At 30.5% G+C, this 23572-nt stretch overlaps 2 protein-coding genes and 1 pseudogene across 2 annotated transcripts; 1 reads left to right on the top strand and 2 right to left on the bottom strand.

The window, feature by feature from the left end:
- Positions 1-220: 220 nt before the first annotated feature.
- Positions 221-2314, bottom strand: LOC140972348 (amino acid transporter AVT1I-like). The gene is made up of 3 exons (XM_073434791.1): positions 1604-2314; positions 900-1507; positions 221-820 (listed from the first exon to the last, which is right to left on the bottom strand). The coding sequence occupies exons 1-3, from the start codon at positions 1794-1796 to the stop codon at positions 305-307; spliced, it is 1317 nt and encodes a 438-aa protein (XP_073290892.1). The 5' UTR covers positions 1797-2314; the 3' UTR covers positions 221-304.
- A 1319-nt stretch (positions 2315-3633) lies between these two features.
- LOC140972347 (amino acid transporter AVT1I-like) lies at positions 3634-5133 on the bottom strand (annotated as a pseudogene).
- A 14320-nt stretch (positions 5134-19453) lies between these two features.
- On the top strand, positions 19454-22882 carry LOC140974266 (uncharacterized). The gene is made up of 8 exons (XM_073437630.1): positions 19454-19790; positions 19878-19969; positions 20525-20669; positions 20819-20950; positions 21106-21249; positions 21386-22276; positions 22373-22536; positions 22637-22882. Exons 1-8 carry the CDS (start codon positions 19692-19694, stop codon positions 22767-22769), a joined length of 1800 nt encoding a protein of 599 aa, XP_073293731.1. The 5' UTR covers positions 19454-19691; the 3' UTR covers positions 22770-22882.
- Positions 22883-23572: the final 690 nt, after the last annotated feature.

The raw sequence follows: 23572 nt of genomic DNA, 5'->3' as shown, positions 1-23572 counted from the left end.
TATTTATAAAGATATTTATAAATATAATTACCAAAAAATTTAAAATAATAATAATAATAATAATAATAATAATAATAATAATAGAAGACCAAAGAAAAAAAAATAGTGTGGCTACATAAGATCTAGATGACATTCATCAAGAAAAATAGCACCGGGTGCCTGAAATATGTAACAGAAAATGTATATATTCGTTTTTCATTAATTATTTAATTGCATTTGAAGTTCGTTCGGGACATGAAAAACACTTGGGGGTAATAATTTTCCCTTGACAATGCATAGTGTGGATAATCGAAAGGTTATATATTTATAGGTTTTGGATTATTTGTTTCAAAGACGTGTAGGTGCCGGTAACGAGGATAACAAGACCCATCAACACTATGAATCCGATGATCGCCAATTCAACGCTCAGTTTTCTATAAGCACCTGAAATCTTCAAGTAACAAAAGCATGGAAGTAATATCGAAGCTGTGACGTTCAAAAACGCTCCAACGAGTGCCATTAGATACCCGAAAAACGGTAGTGTTGAGGCCACAATGGCACTGCTGATCACCAAGATTGTCCTGACAAAGAAACCATAAGATTTCTTCCCACGATATGATCGTATCAGATCTTCGATTCCATCAACAATTGGCCTTAGCATCAGTGCGTATTTCGCTAAAGGAGTGACAAGGGCAGTGTAGATAGCCACTTTGGAGCTAATATTATTCGTTGGGAGGTTCAGTGTTATCTGGGATTTTACCTCTGAACCGAACATTAGGTATCCCGAGATTGCCATGCATGCATTAGTAACCGAACAAAAGAGAATGCATACAAGCAGAACCTACAAAAAATTATGAAATGTGTCAGCTTTAGGACTCGACTATTTGAAGAAGATCTAGTGTTTCGAGAACTGAATTTACCCAAAAGAATTGTCGTCGGTTTCGCATAGAATTGTACAATGTAGGGAATACAGGATGAGCACCGTAACTGAACATGTACAAGCTGAAAGCCGTAGGGATTCCTGTCCAATTAATAAGTGTTCCCTTTTTATGAAACCCAATGTCATCAGATGTACCGACCCATAGAACCGATCCAATAGTCACAACACAAGCTAGAACTCCAGTGGCGGATACATATGAAAGAGCTCTCATATTGTTAATCCAAACAGAAGGCATCAATATTAGTGTCACGATTATGACCAGACTTTGTCTTCCGCCAATGTTGATGCCATAAAAATCGAGTTCCAAGCTCGCTAATAAGTCGTGCAGATTATCCACAAGAATTATCAGGAAACCTGTGGCAACCAAGTACAGTTCAATATGCACGAAAATCGAGACAACCATTCGTCCTCTGGTGCCAAAAGCCTTGTCTCCTACATCGGGATAGGTTCGTATATTCGAGTCAAAGTCCATACATCTTTTGATCAACAAGCCTGTATAGAAGGTTGCACTAGCAACCATGAATAGAAGAATCAAGCTTAGCCACCCGCCATTCGACAATGCATATGGAATCGACAAAATCCCAACACCTGGAAACGAGAAAACGTAGAAATTTTAGTTTGCTAATGATTGTTACGTTGAAGGTTGGGGGATATTCAAGAGAGGACATATACATGCCTACATACCTGATAAGGAATTTAATCCATTGAAAGTTGTCTCGAAAAACGAAGCACCGTCGGTCTTGAGAACTCCATTTCCTTTCTCAACATCATCGTTGGAGTTGTTCTGATTTGCTGGATTTACGAGTAGGAGATTTGGGTTAGTGGAAACAACACTCGATGATGAGATGGAGCCAGGATCAAGAGAGGCGTCAACCATTTCTTGTGACTCTGATACCAAATTAAAGAAACTGAGGAGAAAATCTAAGAATCGTATTCCATAACCTACTTTGTATCTGAGACTTAATTACCTTTATATTAAATACAAGGAATAAAAATTTCACGCGTAACATCAGTTTGTTATAACAAACACAACGATTTACTGTTGGAAAACAAGCTCATCACTTACCTCACTTACCTTAATTCTTGATGAAAAAAAGGTCGAAAGAGTGGGGGTTTTCTTGCACTGGAATTTCGAATTCCTTCTCCGGCTTTGGACTGCAGCAGCGCTTCGATACTCGGCAAAACCACGAGAGTAGTCTCGAAAATTCATATGGAGACTAGAGAGAAACTTGAAAATATTGAGTGAATTTGAGGTGTGATTTTCGAGTTCCAGGACCCTCCTATTTGTAGGAGTTGACTACTATCATGATCGTGTATTATCCTTGCTCTTGAATTTTTGAATCAAAGTTAAATCTAGGATAAATATCAATCTTTTATCCTAGATATTGGGTAACATTTCGAATCTACATCCCCATCCATTGAATATTTCGAAATTATACATTAAATACATCCATGAATTCGAACTCTAGTGATCGTATTATCCTTTGCTTGATCTTTATCCTGAAATCTCAATATCATCTCAAATCTTAGATCTTTATCCTGAAATCTCAATGTCATTTAAGTACTTTTGTAGAAGAATGACTAAAATGGTAAAACAAACAACCAAAATTTCAACAACAAAAAAATAACATAGTACTAAAACCTAATTTTGACGATATAATATACTAAAATCGCTGAGACTTAAAAATAAATAACCATAAAAGCAATTTTCCCTAAAATTGGGTATCGTCGTGCCAAATTGACAATATTTAACTTTTGGAGCCTACACAAATGAAAATTATTGGACCATTACTCAGCCCAGAAAGAACATAGATTGGGTCCTTTGCTCCTCGACAATATATAAAACAAACAATGATATTGTGCTGAAAAATATGTTAAATTGTTTAGGATCTGAAAAATCCCTCCAAATCGCCCACACTCACAATTCAAGAAACCCATAATTTATATTCGAATTTCAAAATATTTGAATCTTTCAAATGGTTAGAAATTAAATGAGATTATTACTCCAAAAGTCTGTTGTTAAATGAAAGCCGCGTATCTCCACACTAGAATGATATTGTCCACTTAGAGCTTAAGTTCTGTGATGAATTTGATTTTGGTTTTCACCCAAAATTTCGCATACCAATAAAGATATTATTCCATCTTATTAAGTCATGTTCTTCCTTGTATATTTTTAACATGAGACTTTGGTTGAGTTCTCAACAAATCGATTGCGAATTTTTTTCGATAAATATAATCTATACTGGGAGGATATCATTTTTAGCACATTTAAAGAATTTCTTCAAACTCAGGTGAACGAAACATGAACGTGTCTAAACGTTCGTTGGTTAATGGCCTTGGAGATTTGTATAGAACTGTCTTGACTACTGGAACTCGATGATCTTGGCCTGGATAGAGATCGAGTCCGTGGTTTTGCGATTCGATTGAGGTTTTCATTAAATGACGGGCAGCAGGATCGAGCCAGACCGGACTACCATGGTCTTTGGAGTATTGATTTCAAGGTTTAATTGGAGACATAAACACTATATTGCATGCGATTTACTGTTGGAAAATAAGATCTAGTGGGTGCCTTAAATATGTAACAGAAAATGAATATACTCGTTTTCCATTAGTTATTTTATTGCGTTTGAAGTTCGTTCGGGACATGAAAAACACTTGGGGGTAATAATTTTCCCTTGACAATGCATAGTGTGGATAATCGAAAGGTTATATATTTATAGGTTTTGGATTATTTGTTTCAAAGACGTGTAGGTGCCGGTAACGAGGATAACAAGACCCATCAACACTATGAATCCGATGATCGCCAATTCAACCCCAGTTTTCGATAAGCACCTGAAATCTTCAAGTAGCAAAAGCATGGAAGTAATATAGAAGCTGTGACATTTTAAAACGCTCCAACGAGTGCCATTAGATACCCAAAAAACGGTAGCGTTGAGGCCACGATGGCACTGCTGATCACCAAGATTGTCCTGACAAAGAAACCATAAGATTTCTTCCCACGATGAGACTGTATCATATCTTCGATTCCATCAACAATTGGCCTTAGCATCAGTGCGTATTTCGCTATCGGAGTGACAAGGCAGTGTAGATAGCCACTTTGGAGCTAATATTATTCGTTGGGAGGTTCAGTGTTATCTGGGATTTTACCTCTGAACCGAACATTAGGTATCCCGAGATTGCCATGCATGCATTAGTAACCGAACAAAAGAGAATGCATACAAGCAGAACCTACAAAAAATTATGAAATGTGTCAGCTTTAGGACTCGACTATTTGAAGAAGATCTAGTGTTTCGAGAACTGAATTTACCCAAAAGAATTGTCGTCGGTTTCGCATAGAATTGTACAATGTAGGGAATACAGGATGAGCACCGTAACTGAACATGTACAAGCTGAAAGCCGTAGGGATTCCTGTCCAATTAATAAGTGTTCCCTTTTTATGAAACCCAATGTCATCAGATGTACCGACCCATAGAACCGATCCAATAGTCACAACACAAGCTAGAACTCCAGTGGCGGATACATATGAAAGAGCTCTCATATTGTTAATCCAAACAGAAGGCATCAATATTAGTGTCACGATTATGACCAGACTTTGTCTTCCGCCAATGTTGATGCCATAAAAATCGAGTTCCAAGCTCGCTAATAAGTCGTGCAGATTATCCACAAGAATTATCAGGAAACCTGTGGGAACCAAGTACAGTTCAATATGCATGAAAATCGAGACAACGATTCGTCCTCTGGTGCCAAAAGCCTTGTCTCTTACATCGGGATAGGTTCGTATATTCGGGTCAAAATCCATTCATCTTTTGATCAACAAGCCTGTATAGAAGGTTGCACTAGCAACCATGAATAGAAGAATCAAGCTTAGCCACCCGCCATTCGACAATGCATATGGAATCGACAAAATCCCAACACCTGGAAACGAGAAAACGTAGAAATTTTAGTTTGCTAATGATTGTTACGTTGAAGGTTGGGGGATATTCAAGAGAGGACATATACATGCCTACATACCTGATAAGGAATTTAATCCATTGAAAGTTGTCTCGAAAAACGAAGCACCGTCGGTCTTGAGAACTCCATTTCCTTTCTCAACATCATCGTTGGAAGCTAGGAGAGGAATGATGGCAGAGCTGTGATCTTGCTCCTTTGGGTTCATCTTTATGGTTCTTAGTTCAAAATTTGAATAGGAAAGCTTTAGCTTTTGTCTAAAACAGGCGATAACTTATAGTATGCATGCTTTCATATAAAGTTGATCTGTGACATATATAGATATGATTGTGTACTCTTCTATATCTATATCTATATCTATATATCTATCTATATACCTATAAAAGTGTGTATAATTGACATTGTTTTCTGATTGTGCATTTACAAGAATACCCTTCGTGCAAGAATAAAACTTATTATTATTGTAATGTAAAGATAAAAATAATATGACATAAATGATTCATCATTACTAATAATTAATTAACTGACATTTAGAGCCTTATAATTTCACCATTATAAACTTTCTTACCATGAAATACTCCACACCGAAAAATTATATTTAATCAAATATTATATTTGTTAAAACTTATTATTATTGTAATGTAAAGATAAAAATAATAGGACATAAATGATTCATCATTACTAATAATTAACTGACATTCAAGAATAAAACTTATTATTATTGTAATGTAAAGATAAAAATAATATGACATAAATGATTCATCATTACTAATAATTAATTAACTGACATTTAGAGCCTTATAATTTCACCATTATAAACTTTCTTACCATGAAATACTCCACACCGAAAAATTATATTTAATCAAAATTTTAAATTTATTTTGTCAAACTATTAATTTCTAAATGCATGAACAAATATAATATTTGATAAACCTAAATTTAATTGTCAATTTAAATAATATTAATCAAAAAATTAATAAATTTGAATAAGAAGTACCTATAAAAGTATAGACAAATAAATCGTTCATACACATACATCGGATGATATGATATTAGAAAAATATTGTTGTACAGTTGCTAAAATGAGAAAGAAATATGTAGAAAATCAATCAATTTTTTCATTAGTTTTTTCCCACTAATTTTGATAATAAATAAAATAAATTGAATGATTAATTGTTTTAATTACTCTCATAGATTCTATTTTATTTTAGTCTCCTCATAGTTATATATTATCAAATAGTACTCAATTATAACAATAATGCCATGACAATTTATTTGCATTTGTAGAGTTATTTACATACACATGTATAATGACAATTATATTGACAAAAAAGTAATCAACATTAAATAAAAAAATCAAAAAACACTTAATTTGAACAAAAAATATATATTTTTTGAGATTATTCACATATGTTATCACAATTGATACTTTTTCGGCTTATTTCTCTAAAAAAATCAACGACGATATCTATTATATGCATACACAAAAAAGTAGAGTCAAATGATATATAGATAAAATTATTATGAAATTGTTTTAAAAAATGGCACAAATGAGTCAAAAAGGAGTAAGAGCAAGATATTCCTACAAATATTTCTTAGTATAACGTTACCATAACTAAATTGGAAGAAATGTTGGTGTAATGAGAATCACCAGTTGTGCAAATAATATATACAAATTAGAATTTAAATGAGAGGGAAAAAATAGTCTATAATTAATTTTCTATATTTTATGTTAAAATTTTAAATTTCTATCTTTGTGAGACATTTGAATTTGTATAGAGGAATAGATAATTTTATATATTTAAAAATATAAAACAATTAAGTTATGACAATTATATCATTTAAATTAATATGATATAATAAATTTTAAATAATGAAAAAAATAGACCATTACAAATATGACATTATCATCATTCATCTGACACCTCAAAAATATTTCTTATTATCATGAGTCGCAATTTGACCATCCCGATTAATAATTAATAAGAATTGATTATCCATTGTTATTACTATCTCATTATTATTTATTATCTCATATCTCACCATTTTGTGATGTCAAATTTTATTGTTTTTAAATAACAAAAAAATAGGAAAAGGTTGAAGAAGTTAGTCACGGTATGAATCTAATTTATTGATAACATTCTAATAATAATCAATTGAATTGGAAAATATTATTATACTTAAGTAATTATATTTTATTCTAATTCAAATTTAGTAACTTTTTAATGTACAATATATATAGAATTCATTAGTAGTATATATGATTTTATTTTTCAAACGATAATAAGAAAAATCTTAAAATAAAAATATATAGCGAAAACAAATTCAAATTTGGGGATAATGATTATGATGATGCATGACACTGAAGATTAATTTAGAGTGGTGGTATCTTTTTTTCTCTTTTCTCAGATAGAATAGTGGTATTTCAATTATTAATTAAGGAAATGAATCTACATTTAATACAATTGTTGGAAATGAAGTTTTCTTAATTAGTTCACTTCTTTAAGCAAATATATCTAAGGAATAGAAGGGGTTAGGGATGACAACTTTCCTCACGGGTTTGGGACCCTGCAGGGAAAACCTGAAACGGGGATGAGATCCTCGATTTTTTCGGGTTGGGATTCAGGATCGGGTATTTTTTAAAATCTCTGAAGTAGTTCGGGACGGATATGAACTTACTATCCCCATCCCCGCCCCGCCCCGCCCCATTGTCATCTCTAGAAGAGGTTAATGGAGTATTTATTTACTTTATTTTCAATTCTTGTGTTTAAATATATTAATTTTTTTCTCAAAATACAATTTGTGTGCATTGGCTTTCTTTAGCTAATGTAATGGTTTATTATCTTTTTATATAATTTATTGACTAACAAAATGTAGGTTTTCGAAAGATTTCGAATTTACGATATTACGTGGTTATAGTTTAGAATATAACTTAAAATGAAAAATTGTTGTCACATGTTCTTAATTATTCTAAAATTATAAGTAAGTACTATTTTAGATTTTCAAGATGTAATTTTTAAATTTTACTTAAATCTTACTATCCCCATTGATGTAATGAGTAGATAAATATCAACATCATATACTAAAATATTTTCTTCCACTCTTATATTGCTTAATTAATTAAAATATATTCATATAATTCTATTACACTCTTGTATTGCTTAATCAATTCAAATCCTTTCATATCATTGTATTTGTATTGTTGTGTTAGTTCAATTTAGTACTTCATCTTATAAATCATTATTCCAAATTCTTATAATTTGTTTTGATCTATCTTTTTTCGAACGAAATGATGTTTGATGGATTGGTTTACGTTATGCAAAGAGTAAAAAATATTTTTATTATTAATTTATTTTTAGTTATTTAGAATATGGGTTCACGTGCGGACGCACGTGCTTTATGCTAGTATATATAAAAAGCATGGAGACTCTATGTAAGTGAAAGTATGAATATCTGACTGAATCAAAGTGTAACACAAAACACAATATTTATATATAAACCTTGGTGGTTAATCTATGACCAGGAAAATATTTAATAAATCCGGATCCAGATCTGATTGATTCATATATGGTTGGACTTGAAATGTATATAAACGGTAGTGAATTTATTACTCGATAACGTATACACATGACTATATATTCTAAAATAATATATGAATATTAATCGACCCAAATTCACTCGCGATTTTTTTTTCTAATAATAGTAATTTGGCTCAAAAATCCTTAAAGGTTTGGTGTATTTTGATAAGTTTGTCTTCGTTTTACTTAGAATAATTCCATGATTTTTACACTTCCGCTCCTATTTAAAGGAGCAGATAAAAGTTATTAATTATTTTCGATAAATTATTTAAAATAACGAATCATTTATAATTTTATTCGTTCCTTTCTAATATATATACGTTTTTTTTAAACTGTGAAAAAAAAAGTGAATTAAAATATATCAATTTATATTCCATCAACTATTTCACACACACCGCGCGTGTGGTAAAATATTAGAATGGGAAAATTAACTAAACTTTTCACTGTAAACCAAAAATAGAAAATGAAATAAGTGTCTAATTTATTCATCAGGTGAAAAAACACGTACAAAGAAAGTAAATAAGATGAAGAAGATTATAATTGACATTATATTTTTTCCTAGACTAGAAATTAACTCGAAATAAAACCAACAAAAGAAGGGTTAGCCTATATGATCACATTTTGGTCTCCACCAGTCCTATTAGGTGATCTCGGAGCAAATCGACCCCTTGATTTACATGCACGCGCGCAAGAGAAAACTTCTTAGCTAGACAACTTTATAAGTTGTACCTCACAATTGTATGGCTACATATATACAAACTATGNTTTTTTTTTTTTTTTTTTTTTTTTTTTTTTTTATCTAAGACACCATTTGTGCTAGTTGACAACGTCCATTCATATGGAAGAAATTAAAGTAGCCCCCGAATTAATTTCTAATATGGGAATTTGAAATATTTTGATGAAAACAAAGAGAGGATAATGTTTTGTAGAAATCCTTTAATATTGTTAGTAAAACACACTAGAAAAAGATGATCATATTGCCAAACATTAATTAGGATCTATCTATTTTGAATACCATTATCCCAATTATTATGGCACACAAAGTTTGGAGAAGAGAAATTCGTCACATTTCTGACCCTTAGATGGGACAATGAATGCGTGAAATTTCCCCCAAAAGCACCAATCTAAGGGTTCTGATTGGTTCATGCACTGTGAGATATACAGGAATATAACATATATCTAACTTATATTATAAGTACTTTTAACTAATATATGTTATCATATGACCGCAAGTCATTGGTTGATTGTAATAATTGTCTCTGTTGATAGAGCTATTGAAACATGATTATTAAGCTGTTGTATGGTTTAATTTAAAAGATTTGAGTTGCACCGTTACTACTAGCTATAATTTTTTGTAAAACGACAAGTGTCCGGTCCTACAATTGGTATCAGAGCTAAGGTCACGGGTTCGATTCAAATTGATTGCAAGGAGTGTAATTATTGAGAACGAGATTATGGTGCAAAACTGTCTTTGTTGGGTAGAGCGATCGAAACGTGGTGCTCGAGTTGTTGTACGGTTTAAAATATTTGAGTTGCATTGTTACAAACAGTGGCGGAGCCAGAAATATGGCTCTGTCCGGGGTAGAATTTTAAACTATACAATCTTTTAATATTTTGAATTGATATATCCGAGATAATATCATATTATTCTAAAATTATACAAAATTTACATATAAATTTTTTAAAAAAAAATTGGGCCACCCGAGCTAAAGCCCGGGTGTACAAGAGTGTGCCCCGCTCCTAGTTACAACCAGCTATAGTTTATGGTAAAACGACTAGCACTCGATCTCACACATTTGTTTTATTAATTTTTGGGCGAATAATAAGATTTCAGTTCAAATATCAAGCGTATGAGTGGGGCAAAGTTTTACAACTATGATTTATCAGTTTTGTTCTTTACTTGTACATGAGATTTCAGTTCAAATATCAAGTGTATAATTGGGGCAAAGTTTTACTATGATTTCTCAGTTTTGTTCTTTACTTGTACACACTGATGAAAATCGATAGGGATATTTTTGTAAAATAAACTATTATGATAGAATCAAAATTGGAAAATATCTATGCGATTTAAATATATTGATTTTCTCAAAATAATATATTTAATGTCTGTAAAGAAGATTTAAGCTAAAATTGGACATCTATCAAATAGAATTTAACTCAAATACGTATCTATCTACCTATCAGATAGAGTTTGATAAAATAATCATAATTTTTTTAATAATAATTAAAATAATAATCATATAATGAAAAAAAAACATAAACGATTTATTTAGTAATGAAGATGTTGAGTTAAACATGTGTGAGTGAGAGTAGTACTGATATGAGTGATCTATTGGGAAGTTCTCGTGCGTCAAGCTGATGACGTTGTATCTCTTGACCTGCTTGGCTATGTAGACCGTAAAAGAGTGACGTCAAATCTTAACGGGTAATAATGTTTCCGCTGAGGACAGTGTCGATGCTGAGAAAATGATAAGATTGATTTTTAAAATAAATAAGACAATACCAGTAGATAGACATGCACATCTCCAAACTCATGGGCCTAAAAGACTGACTCATTAGCACCCAAATAAGTGCACTATGCTCTGCCATAAATATAAAGAAATAAAGTTGCACATTGACTAACAGCTATAGTTTTTGGTCAAATGATAAGTGTTTGATCCAAACATAAGAAGACAATCATAATAATAATCATAACAACAATAATAATCTGTATTTTATATTATAAAAATGTGAATGAAGGAAAATTTAATTTAAATTCAGTTTTGCAATCATTTACATATACTTCAGAAAATCCGAAGGGTTGGTTTTGTAATTTTATAATTGGGTTATAATTGAATAATAGAAAAATCTTCACTTATATTAATTTGTTGATTTACTGTATCTATTACCATAAATACAATAACATCATATAGTAATTATATTGAGTCATGGTGTAGTTTTAGCTTTTCTTAAAACATCATTCACCTTTATAAAACTAACTACATGGTTTTACTGTATTATAATATCATGTTTATTTATATTTTATTTTATCTCATAGCATTTTAATTTCAAAAAATATAACTTTTATTTTAATTTTTTTAAAAAAAAAAATTTGCCGCTCTTTATTTTCTACAGAACATACACATCGCGTGTGTCACGATCCGCTAATATTTATTATATATATCTTGTGTGTATCACAAAAAAGCTCAACTCAAATTCCATGAAAAGGGTCGTGGGTTACAACTCGATCCATACATTTATATTATATTATTTCCATTTAATTTCCAATATCTCATTTAATTTCCAATAGATCGATATTGTCCGAGACTTATTATGGGACACGGAATGTATTACATGCACATGGCCGAGTGGCCGCATAGATTAAACGTCACGTTTTGGGGTGCAACTTCATTTTTGTAGTTGCATGTTTGAACTTCACTTCGATTGCAATAATGTGAGCCATGTGACGATGATATTGTAAATACAGACATTACATGTTGTACAAAGTTAGCCAACCCTTTGGATTTCCTCAAGTATGTGTAAATGATGGGCCCAAAATAACAAAATTGAAAAATTTTCCTACATTCAAATTTTTATAATATAATATAGATTTTTGTTGTTGACATATTGTGTGTAGATTAAGCATTTGATGTTTGACCAAAAGTTATACATGGTGGTAACAGTGCAACTCAAGTCTTTAAACCATGGGACCAATTGTTCAAGCAACACGTTTCAATTATTCAATCCAACAAAAAAATTATTGTATCTCAACAATCTATCTTCTTATAATTACATTTTTTGCAATTAACGAAATTCGAATCTATGAGTTTGACTCTTGTACAAATTGTAGAACCGAACGTTTGCTGCTTCACTCAAAGCTACAAATAGTGATAACAATATAACTCAAATCTTTTAAACCATATATCAGCTCAATTTCACATTTCGATTGTTTTACCCTGCACGACAATTAAATATATTATTCTGAGAAAATTATTGTATAGTTGTTGGGTTAAATGTGCATGAGTAAGATCAATGTTTTTATAATTGGACATGTGATCGAATCAGTTTAGCTTGAAAAACTGTTCAATCGGTCAGACCTGTTAAACCGAAGGGCGGACTGAAAACCGTTTTATTATATAAAATAATAATATAATATCATAAATAATATATTTTAAATTATTAATATTTTAAAATGTGTGTATAAATAATAAAAAAGATATAGTTATCCAAGTTTAAAATCTAAACATAAGTATAAAATATATATAAATATACAAAAAATTATGTTTACCAAAGTTTAAAACTTAAATAACTATATACATATACTCAAAATATCATTTATAGTTCTATATTTTTTTAAAAATAAAAACAATAAATTACAAAAATTATATTTTTAATGAAGTGCAAATTCCAAATAATCATATGTATTTATAACGAAATATTAAATTTAAGATTTAAAAAATTAATTTTTCAAAAAAATAAAAAAACAATATTTGAAAAATCGGTTCAGCGAGTTGAACTAGTTTTTCGATTCATGCCGATTCGATCGATTTTTGACCGGGTTTGATCTGTTTTGACCGGGTTGATCGGTAAAATGGTTTTTTAGGTGTTTCGGACCATACTCGTGACTGGTTCCCGGTCGGTCAGGTCCGATTCTGAAAACACTGACTGAGAGTAGTACTGAGATGAGTGAATTTCTGGAACGTTCTCGTGCATCAAGCTACTGACGTTAAGCCGCTTTATTTGGTTGGTTAGGTGGTCCGTAAAAAAGTTACGGCAGATTTTAACGGGTAATATTGTCTCTGTTGGGGACAGAACCGGTGGTAAGAAAATGTTAAGATTGATATCTAAGGGATATAAGACAACACTAATAGATAGACACACAACTCATCGAACTCATAGGCCTAACAGCCCGATCCATTAACACTCAAGTATATGTACTCTGCGCTGCCACAAATATATGAAAATAAAATTGCGCCTTGACTAACAGCTATAACTTTTAGCCTAATAGTAAGTGTTCGAGCCTAACAATTGATATCAGAACGAGGTCATGGGTTCAAACCTCCCAATAAGCATATTTATATACTTATTGGGGGAGAATGTTCGATTAAGTGTGCATGAGTTAGAATGGTAATGAGATATGTGACCTCCTAGTAATTTCTCGTACGTCAAACTGCTGATGTTGTGTCGCTTGATCTGCTTGGCTAGGTGGTCCGTAAAAGAGTGACGCTGAATCTTAACGGATGATACTATCTCTGTGGAGGACAGGGTCGACGCTAAGAAAATAGTAAGATTGCTTTCTAAGGTATATGAGACAGGACCAGCAGATAAACACATATCTCCTCGAACTCATGGGCCTAACGGCCCGATCAATTAGCACTCAAGTATGTGCACTCTGCGCTGCCACGAATTTAAGGAAATAAAGTTGTGTATTGATTAACATCTATAGATTTTGGTCCAGTGATAAGCGTTCGATTATCATTAAAATTAAAATTTTCTTGAGAATTTTTGTCATAAAAGAACATGCATACTTGTGGCCGTGGGTATTCCTACATCTCCTCTAACCATTGTTGGGGGTCATTCTTATCATTTCCACAAAGAATATTAGAGGTTTTCCCCATATTATTAAATGATTTCATTTTTTTAATCATAATTTTAAAATTTTATTTATTATATTTTTATGTGTTAAAAAAATATATCGTTGCTAAAAAAATTATTTTATTTGATTTTGCTAATATAAGTTATTTTTTCTAGAAAACTTTGTTATTATGGTTAATATCAAAATAAGCGGTTTTAGTTTGTTTGATTAATTTACTTCAAGAAAAAAAATATTGATAGTCTTGGTTTGATGAGTCAATTTTGGTTAAACCAGGTTTTTTGAAATTTTAATGACTATCAATTTGATTGTCTCGAGCAGAAAATGGAATAACTCATAGTAAAATTAGGATATATAGAATTGCTATTTTAGTCTTTTTTTTGTCTTCTCGTAATTTTAATATTTTATATTATCATATATCGGTCTTTTTTAAACTATTTCTGAATTTTTTAAATGTAATTTAGGGAAAAATATAATTTTGGTTATTTATATTTGTCTCTATTTGGTCATGTTCTATTGTCAATTTTAGTCTTTTGAGTTGTATTCGTTACAGAGATTTGTTAATTTTTTTTAAAAAAATAATAAATTTTGTGAAGTTGATAGATTTATATGACTTTTGTAAAATCTCACAAATTTTTTAATATTTTCAAATAATCTTGTAAATTTATTTTGTAGATCTTTTATTGATATTTGTAATTTTTTCATAAAAACATATGGATTTCATGATTTATGATTGTTGTTTTAAAATTTATTTGAACTACCAGTTGAATATGAATACTATGTATCAATATAAATGTTTTTTACTTATTAATTTAATTTACGACAAATGATAAATAGGTAAATACTAAATTTATTACAATTAAATTTTAATTATTCAAATCAATTCAACATATTTATTTAATTAATTGATATTTTTTTTAAAAAATACATAAAAATAATTTTAATATGAAAAAATAATAAAAATTAAAATAATTTCATTCATTTAAAAAAAAATTATATGAAAAAATAAGTAAAGTTTGTTTTTTACAGTATGTCTAACAAAAAGTAAACAAAACAATTATTTATGCCTTAAAATAAAGAATAAATATATTAAAATATTTGCAATTGCAACTTTATGAAGTGTAAACAATTTTTTATATTCAAGTGAATAATTTTTTTTTATTCACTATCATATCTATAGAAATAGAGAATAAATATGTTAAAATATTTGAAATGTGACTTTATAAAATTTTAATATATTTAATTTATTATAATTATTTTTATGTATGTTTGTGTAAATAATTTTTTATATTCAAATGAGTAAATTTTTTTTATTCACTATAGTATATGTGAATTTTGAGTTATATTAAGATTTAGATTAAATAAATTATAGAAAATAATTAAACATTAAATGTGTCTACACTTTAAAACTCTACAAAAGTAATTAAAAATTTAGAATCAATAGTCTTCTATATTCGATTTTTGGCAATTTTAGTTCTTTTTATGCTGAGATCACGTGAGTGTCAAATCAACGTCGCTTCAAAAAAATGATTAAAAAAAAAAAACCAAAGATGTAGGACTAAAACTAAAATTCGATCAAATGAACAATCAAAATCGTAAAGAGATAGATATACAATATCAAAATTAAAAAGATTCTTGTTATTTTATTCATTTTTTCATGTGACGACCGATGAGTCCATCATCATGCAACAACTTCTATAGAAATGTGTAACTGGTAAAATAAATATCAAATTGCCCAAAAAAAATTGAAAAAAACATTAATAAAACTTAATTTTGATAAAATTCCGTAGAGTACACATAGAAGGTAAATTTTCCCTAAAATTGGGGAACTGTTTGTTTACATATATTCGTCTTCTCATCGTGCCAATATATAATATTTGGAGTCCACACAAATGTAATTGATTGGGTTCATTTCCCATCTCAGAAAGAACTTTGGTTGGGCCATTTGCTCCAAAGACATTACATAAAACAATAATATTGTGCTGAAAACTATGTTAAATTGTTTATGATCTCAAATATTCCTCCAAATTTCCCACACTCAGAATTCAAGAAACCAATAATTTAAATTTGAATTTCAAAATATTTGAATATTTCAATTTGAGGTCTGATTGAGAGTACAGACACTCACCATGAAAAAAATCTTTTAAACCGGGCAACAGTTCAAGCGTCATGGTTCGATCGCTCTACCCGACAAAGACAATTATTACACATCAGCAATCTTCCTCTCAATAATTACACTCACATTGAAATCAATGTGAATTGCACATGACCTTAGCTCTGATACCAATTATAGGACCGGGTGTTTTACGTTTTACCAAAAGTTATAGCTGATGGTAATGGTGCTACTCAAATAATTTAAAGCGCACAACAGTTCAAACGTCGTGGTTCAATAGCTCTGCCTAACATAGACCACACTGGATATGGACCGAACTATCTTACTATCCGTCATCAGTCAAAATGAGTAAACTTGAAAAATTATTTTATACCTCAACAAAAATCTAAATATTTGTTTGTTTTATTTATAGACTTGGACATTTGTAGTTTTTCTATATCAAACATTAAATTATAGCCTCCTAGTTTAAAAGCTTCGAAATTCAAAATACTAGTGTTAATGGCTGAAATTTACGTCGGTCTTTAATGTTTTTAGGTGTGATTGATTGAACCAGTGGAGTGGGCTTTCATTAATTTATACTNTTATTATAATTTGTTAAATAAAAATATAATTTTGTTTATCAATAATTCCATATATTACTAAAATCTATCTGACAATTCGTTTTATTTGCTTTTAAAATGTAATTTTAAATACTTTATATGCTAATAATACGATTGTATTTTTAATGTTAGAAATATTATAATTAAATTCGTTTTATTTGCCTTTAGAATATTTTAATATAAACTTTTTAAAAGTGAGTATAGAGCAGTTTCCTTTTATAATTTTTTGTATTTAGTTATATTAAAAATTTATAATCCAATATTTATTGTAAATTAAAACACAAATAGTTTAGAGAAATAAAGATAAGATACAAATCTAAAGGTTTGTCAGAATTGAATTTATTGTATTTTTCCTTAACTCTAAAGATCAGTCTTTGAAAAAACAAGGAACTTGGTTAAACGAATTTAAACCCTAAAGAAGAGTGAAAAAAAGACACTTTAATGAGACGTTTCAATTTTCATACGCACAATAATCATCATTATAATATGATTATTTTATTTTAAATAATTTTTTTAGTAAGATGTAGGAACGAATGATTGTCGTTTTACTACAAGTTATAACTGGTGGTAATTGTAAAATTCAAATATTTTAAACCGCACATTAGCCCAAACAACATTGTTCGATCGTTCTACCCAGCAGAGACAATTATTGAACATCAGCAATCATTCTCCCAATAATTGCACTAGGACCGATCATTTGCTGCTTTACCACAAGCTATATATGGTGATAATTGTGCAACCCAAATCTTTTAAACTATACAGTAGCCCAAACGTCATAGTTCGATCGCTCTATCTAACATGGACAATTATTGTATTTCAACCTAAGATATTTTAACAACATTAGTCCTTTACTTTTATGGTGTGATCGAATACAACAAACAAAATATTAATATCACATCAATAACACTAAGAAAATCAACTAATATATTACAAAAAAAAAAGAGAGCAAATAATAACACATTATAATTGAAATTCGACTGTATATACTAAAATCGTAAACAGAAAATCATAAAAATGGTAGTTTTTCCTAAAAATAATTGGGTATCCATTTTAGTTAAACTAATTCTTTCATTACAAATAAGAGCAGGTCTCTTGTGAGACGGTCTCACGAATCTTTATCTGTGAGACAGGTCAACCCTACCAATATTCACAATAAAAAGTAATACTCTTAGTATAAAAAGTAATAATTTTTCATGGATGACCCAAATAAGAGATCCGTCTCACAAAATGCGATCCGTGAGACCGTCTCACACAAGTTTTTGCCTACAAATAAATGGCTTTTTTGGAGTGCCAAACAAAAAGAGTAAAGAGTTTATATTAAGACATCTCTCGCTCCTAGTTTACATAAGATTTAAATTATTTACTCAACTGAGAGACAAATCACCTCGATAACATTTTTCCGCAACTTTTTAGAGGGTATAAATTAAATTTCAAAACTTAAAATCCAAGTTTCCCGTGGGGGTGAGCAATTCTTTAGGCTTTATTAATTTTAATTTTAAAAAGGAATTTTTTTAAAATTCAGGTACCAACTGAATTCACTGATTTTATATCAATTTGGTTTCGTTTTATCAAAAGAATCCAGTTCGATTTTATTCGGTTTTATAAAATTCAGTTAGGTCGCCTGACTTTCTATCATATAAAATATTACTTTTTTAAAAAAATAATGATACTTCTTAATTTCCAAATCCGAATTACTTCCATATTTTTAGTCATCATATTCTGAACACAAAAACTCTTGAAAACTCTTGTGAGGTCGTTTTACGGTTCAATTTTGTGAGATAATCTCTAACCCAATCTGACTCATTCAAAAACATCAATTTTTATGTCGAAAATATTAATTTTTATAATAATTATAAATCGAGTTTAATCATATCACAAATATAAATTGAAAAAAGACCAGTCTACCCTCCATATCCGATTCTCTGTTGTCGACAAGATTAAATAGTTCAAATCTTGCATCTATATTATAAAACTTGGCATAATGAGACAAAAATAATTGGGTCACAATAAAAATTTTCAAACACCCCTATTCAATTTAATTGATTTTTAAAATTCAAATTTTATTTCTTAAATTGATGTTTAAAAAAACTTATTAAAAATCATAAAAATTTAAATTTGATTTCTAATTTTAAAAATTTTAATTTCTAATTTCTTTTTAACAAAAATACTTATATAAAAAAACGACTATACAAACACAGAACACTACACGTACATAAGAAAATTTATTTGCATTAAAACCTTGACGATTATAATGCATTCTAAGACTACACAAAATCATGGTGAATTATTTTAAGAAAAAAATATAAAAACATTACACGAAAACTCCCGTGAGACGATCTCACGAGTCAATTTTGTAGAACCGATATTCTATATGAGTTATCTACAAAAAAATATTACTATATCAAATATATTACTTTTTATTGTAAATATGAACATGATAAAGAACCGTGATACCGTTTTATAAAAGACATGCTCAAAACATTAACTATTGTGGACATTTTGAAATCTAAAACACAGTGTTTTGAAATTCGTTTAATAGGCAGTGTTTAATAATCAAAGTCGTTTAGATTGTGTTCATATGTCATGTTTGTGGAACTTCAATTAACATCTTCACCTACTGGTGTGAAAACATTAATGTTTTATTTCAAAATAAAATGCATAAAGTTGGGATAGTATAGCCAAGAATCCGCCGCTTGTCTCCTTTTGCTGGCTATACAATAAGCCAACAGCTTCTCAAGTTGTTACAAGAAAAAGCAAAACATGGTCAACACGTATATATAACAGTGTCTGAAATTTCATTCTATTGGGAAAAGACGATGTACACGCGGCCACGGTTTTTACATCGGATAGCGCCACTAAATAGCAATCCAAGATTTTGAATTTTTCACCGGTTGTGTGTCTCTTCGTCTGCTCTTTACCTTTTTTGATGGGTGACGATTTGTTTTAGGCCGTGAGTCGGAAGATGGGGCGACGGAGAGTGGCTGCCGGAGTCGTCCGCGGGGATTCTTCATCGTCCTCTGCTGAATCCAGCTTCCGGGAGCTCGATGATTCTTTCTTGCAGGTCCCTTTTGAGTTTTAAATTTAATCCATTTGATGAAGATTCTTTTTAGTTGGTTTTATTCATTTCGGGATTGGTTTGTTGCTTCAGACACAGACTAGGATATGGCTTGAAGAAGTTCTTGACACGAAATTGGATGAGGATATGCATGTTTCCGATTTGCTTCAAGATGGAGATATACTGTTAGTTCTTGAATTGTGTTAAACAATATTGGTATTCGTTTGGTCAATTCTTGATCTTTATTATTTTTATCATGTATGGTCAAAAATGTAATCTTGAATCTTTTTTTGGCTTGTTTTGCTCCCAAAATGTGTCATTAGCTTGCTTGATGTCTTGTAGCAAGTATATGAACTTGTTTAACTGATATGTTTTGAGATTTGGACAACAAATTATGGGAACTAGAATTATGTGTCCCGGCCATTGTAATCCATGTTCTGATACAAGCATTTAAATGTTATTGCAAAACTATATCTATGTATTTCTTGGAAGATCTTTACTGTGAAAGGGTCACTTGATAATCGAAATAAGTTCATGTCTCCTGGTAACAACAGTGCTATTATCAATGGCCATCGTGTTGATTTGGTATATGTATGCGTTGTGTGATGGAAACATTTTTACTTTATTGCGCGACTAAATATTGAGATAATTTTTTTCAAAAAAAATATTGAGATAATTTGTTCTATTAGAAGCTATTCCGAAGTTTTCTTTGATACTGAGTCGACTCCTATACCTACCAGGTTTGAGTTGTCTAAAGTAGTTTGGAATTTGCTGTTGACAAAGTGTCCGGAGCTTAGATATTTGAAAGGTAGATACGGGCCATTTGGTTCGAAAAAGATTAGTGGAAGGTACAGGCCTTACTCGAACGTTGATTTGTTTCTGAAGGTAATGCATCAAGTCCATTCCATTAAAATAATTTTACCAGTTAAGCATTGCGTTGAATCGATTGTACTCTTTTCCTTAAGAAAATTCATTCTTTTGTCGAGAACAAGTCATGTGCCTGTGTTTGACGACATGATTTTGTGTAATCTTAGATATGCAAAATCATGGGATTGAAGGGCATCGATCTCTTTTCGCCATCAGATGTTGTTGAGAAAAGGGATATTCGAAAAGTTTGCATTTGCATCAGAGCATTCTCAAAGAAAGCCAGGTCTAAGCAACTAAGTGTAAGATCTACTTTAACACATTCCTTTCGATTCTTTCCCGTTTCTTTTTTTAAAATAAGATTCTCTTTCTTTTCTTTCTTTCTGCTTTGATCTACTTATTTATACTCCAAACAGTTCAGCCGTGATACTAAATTTGGCTGTTTAAATTTAAGCAGGTTCCAGACTTTGATATGGTTATGTACTCTGTATCCATGCCCAAAGATATGGTCGGATGCATCAGGAGAAGCTTAGAATTATCACAATCAACTGTCTCGAGTTCTTCCAGTTCACCTAAAGACTGGCGATCAAAATTGAGACAGGTTTACTTTTTGTTCTAACTAAATGAGTTTTTTCACGTGTGGTGACTGTTGTTGTAAACTTATGATTGTTGCAACTCATGTTATAAATTTCAAACCATCTGATCTAACTTTTCATTTCGTCTCCATTGCAATATAGAAAAATTTTCATACGCCATCAGATAGGGATGACGATTCTTGCTCTGATGAGTCAGATGAAGCAGAAAGCAGATATATGGGTGGAAATTCTTTTCCAAATCCGAGCAAATTTGACAATGCTGAAGTAAATTCAGTCCTAGAAAACAATCACCAGTTTGATAAAATATCTTCTTTTGGTGTATTGTCTCGGAAAAGACCTTTTCACTGTGGCAGAAATGATGCAGTAGATGTTGTTGATAGTAACTTTACCTCAGAAACTGGCGATTCTGTAGTTGGAGATTCGTCATGCATCAGTGGAGATGAAAGTAGTTATATTGCCGATTATTTGGCATTTTCAGATTTAATGGTCCACGCAACCAATGATAGAAACCTCACCTTTCTTAATGGAGAAAATAAGATGTTTGATTTCTTTTTAAATCCCGATTCTCAAGGAAAAAATTCAGGCTCAAGAAGTCCCCATAATGGATGTCGGAGAAAATTTTCTGATGATGATGAAACGGAAGTATCATCCACCACTAGCATGACTTCTGTGCTGTGTCGGGTGCTCAATTTGGAGCTCGATGACCAGTATGATACGGAACATGAGTTTGATAAGCAGTATCAAGAACCACTAGTGTCAAGTGGATGCAAGAAATCAGGAACGTTTGAGGCCTCATTGCAAGTTGGATTGTTTGATTCCCTTGAAACTCAATCGGAAGTGGCCAGTTCTGCAAAATATCGTCCTCCATCTCGGAGTGTACGCCAAGAATTAGACAAGGAGTTTCTTGAAGTTGAATCATTTGGCTCTTGTGCCAAAAGCGAGGAAGTTACTTCTTGTATGGACAATTCTGGCTTGGTTGATACCGAGGCTTCTCTTATATATGAAAACAAGGACAGCGTGACGGTTAATGAGGTAATCTGTCCACCAACTTTTTACTCATAGTTATGTTTCTAAAGCACTCTGTTATCCTATAGTAATTCCTGGATACCTTTTTTCTCCTATATTTAGTGTAAACAAGAAAAAAATGAAGACATTCCAGCAGAAAAAAGTTTGAACGAAAGATCGAATGCCAGTCATGGAATCCCTTGGAAGCTTGGCCGAAAGCCACTCTTAAAAATGGTGTTTAAAGGCACAGCCATAGCTGGTGTCTTCTTTCTTTTGATGCATATCAAGTATGTACCTTTTTTGTCTTTTTTTATAATTACTATTATGTGAAAAAATAAGTGAATTTCTCTCTAATTCGCATAATGATCGGAGGTGCAATTTATGTAGTGGCAGAACAAGTGGAGGGAACAATGCACTAGCAACCAAGGAACATACTCAAGCTAAATCAAAGTTCCCGTCAAAGAAGCCACAAATAAGTAGAGTTAATGGGATATATCCAGCTGAAAGAATTAAGCTTTGAACTTTTAGTTAATTTTTCCAGGTAGCATATTTACCTTTTAGGTTTCCTTCTGCATCAAAGGTTAGTGTTAGTGCTATATGTATATATATTAGGAATGTACACGTGCGATGCACGTAGGTGACTAATAATAAAAAATATAATCACGAGAATTAGATAATGTTTAAAGTCGTTTGAATAACATCATTTTATAAGTATTTATCAATCTAAATATATCAAAACATAATACATAAAAATACATGATGACAATAAATCATATATATTCACTTATTTATCTGACATTTTTCAATCCGCGACATAATACAGCTCTCTTAAATGATAAATTAGCAAAAATATTTTTCATTCAAATATCATTCAAAATGAAAAAACAATAAAAATAAAATTAACAAAATAGTGAATTTTACCAAAATCAAAACTAAAATTTACTTAAATAGAGTACTGATAGATAAACATCAAATAAAATTCTCTTAATTTACTAAATTATCATAATAATGTTAAAATAAAATCATTAAACTTGTTATTAAGGTAAATATCACTTTTGCTTTTGCTAACTTTTAACACATTGCGGATTTTATTCAATTTATGTTTTTTTAGATACATATTATAGATAATTAATTTTATATCAGAATCAATCATTTATAAATTAATATTGGTTATTAATAATTTAAGAGAAATAAAATTTTAACATAATACCACTCAAATAAATATATATAGTAAAAAACATATATAAATAAAATAATATGTAATACTCCGTTAATAAATTTTATATGTAAAATTGTAATATATAACAAATGATAATAAACTAT

The sequence above is a fragment of the Primulina huaijiensis genome, chromosome 3 (genome assembly GCF_012295235.1).
Source record: "Primulina huaijiensis isolate GDHJ02 chromosome 3, ASM1229523v2, whole genome shotgun sequence".
In the NCBI taxonomy this organism is placed as follows: domain Eukaryota; kingdom Viridiplantae; phylum Streptophyta; class Magnoliopsida; order Lamiales; family Gesneriaceae; genus Primulina; species Primulina huaijiensis.
This window is presented reverse-complemented; position numbering and strand designations above follow the sequence as displayed.

Coding starts and splice junctions, on each gene's coding strand:
- LOC140972348 (XM_073434791.1), bottom strand. CDS start 1,796: ATGGTTGACGCCTCTCTTGATCCTGGCTCCATCTCATCATCGAGTGTT. Junction 1,508..1,603: donor TGGATTAAATTCCTTATCAG/GTATGTAGGCAT, acceptor TCTCGTTTCCAG/GTGTTGGGATTTTGTCGATT. Junction 821..899: donor ACCGACGACAATTCTTTTGG/GTAAATTCAGTT, acceptor AATTTTTTGTAG/GTTCTGCTTGTATGCATTCT.
- LOC140974266 (XM_073437630.1), top strand. CDS start 19,692: ATGGGGCGACGGAGAGTGGCTGCCGGAGTCGTCCGCGGGGATTCTTCA. Junction 20,951..21,105: donor CCAGGTCTAAGCAACTAAGT/GTAAGATCTACT, acceptor AAATTTAAGCAG/GTTCCAGACTTTGATATGGT. Junction 21,250..21,385: donor GGCGATCAAAATTGAGACAG/GTTTACTTTTTG, acceptor ATTGCAATATAG/AAAAATTTTCATACGCCATC.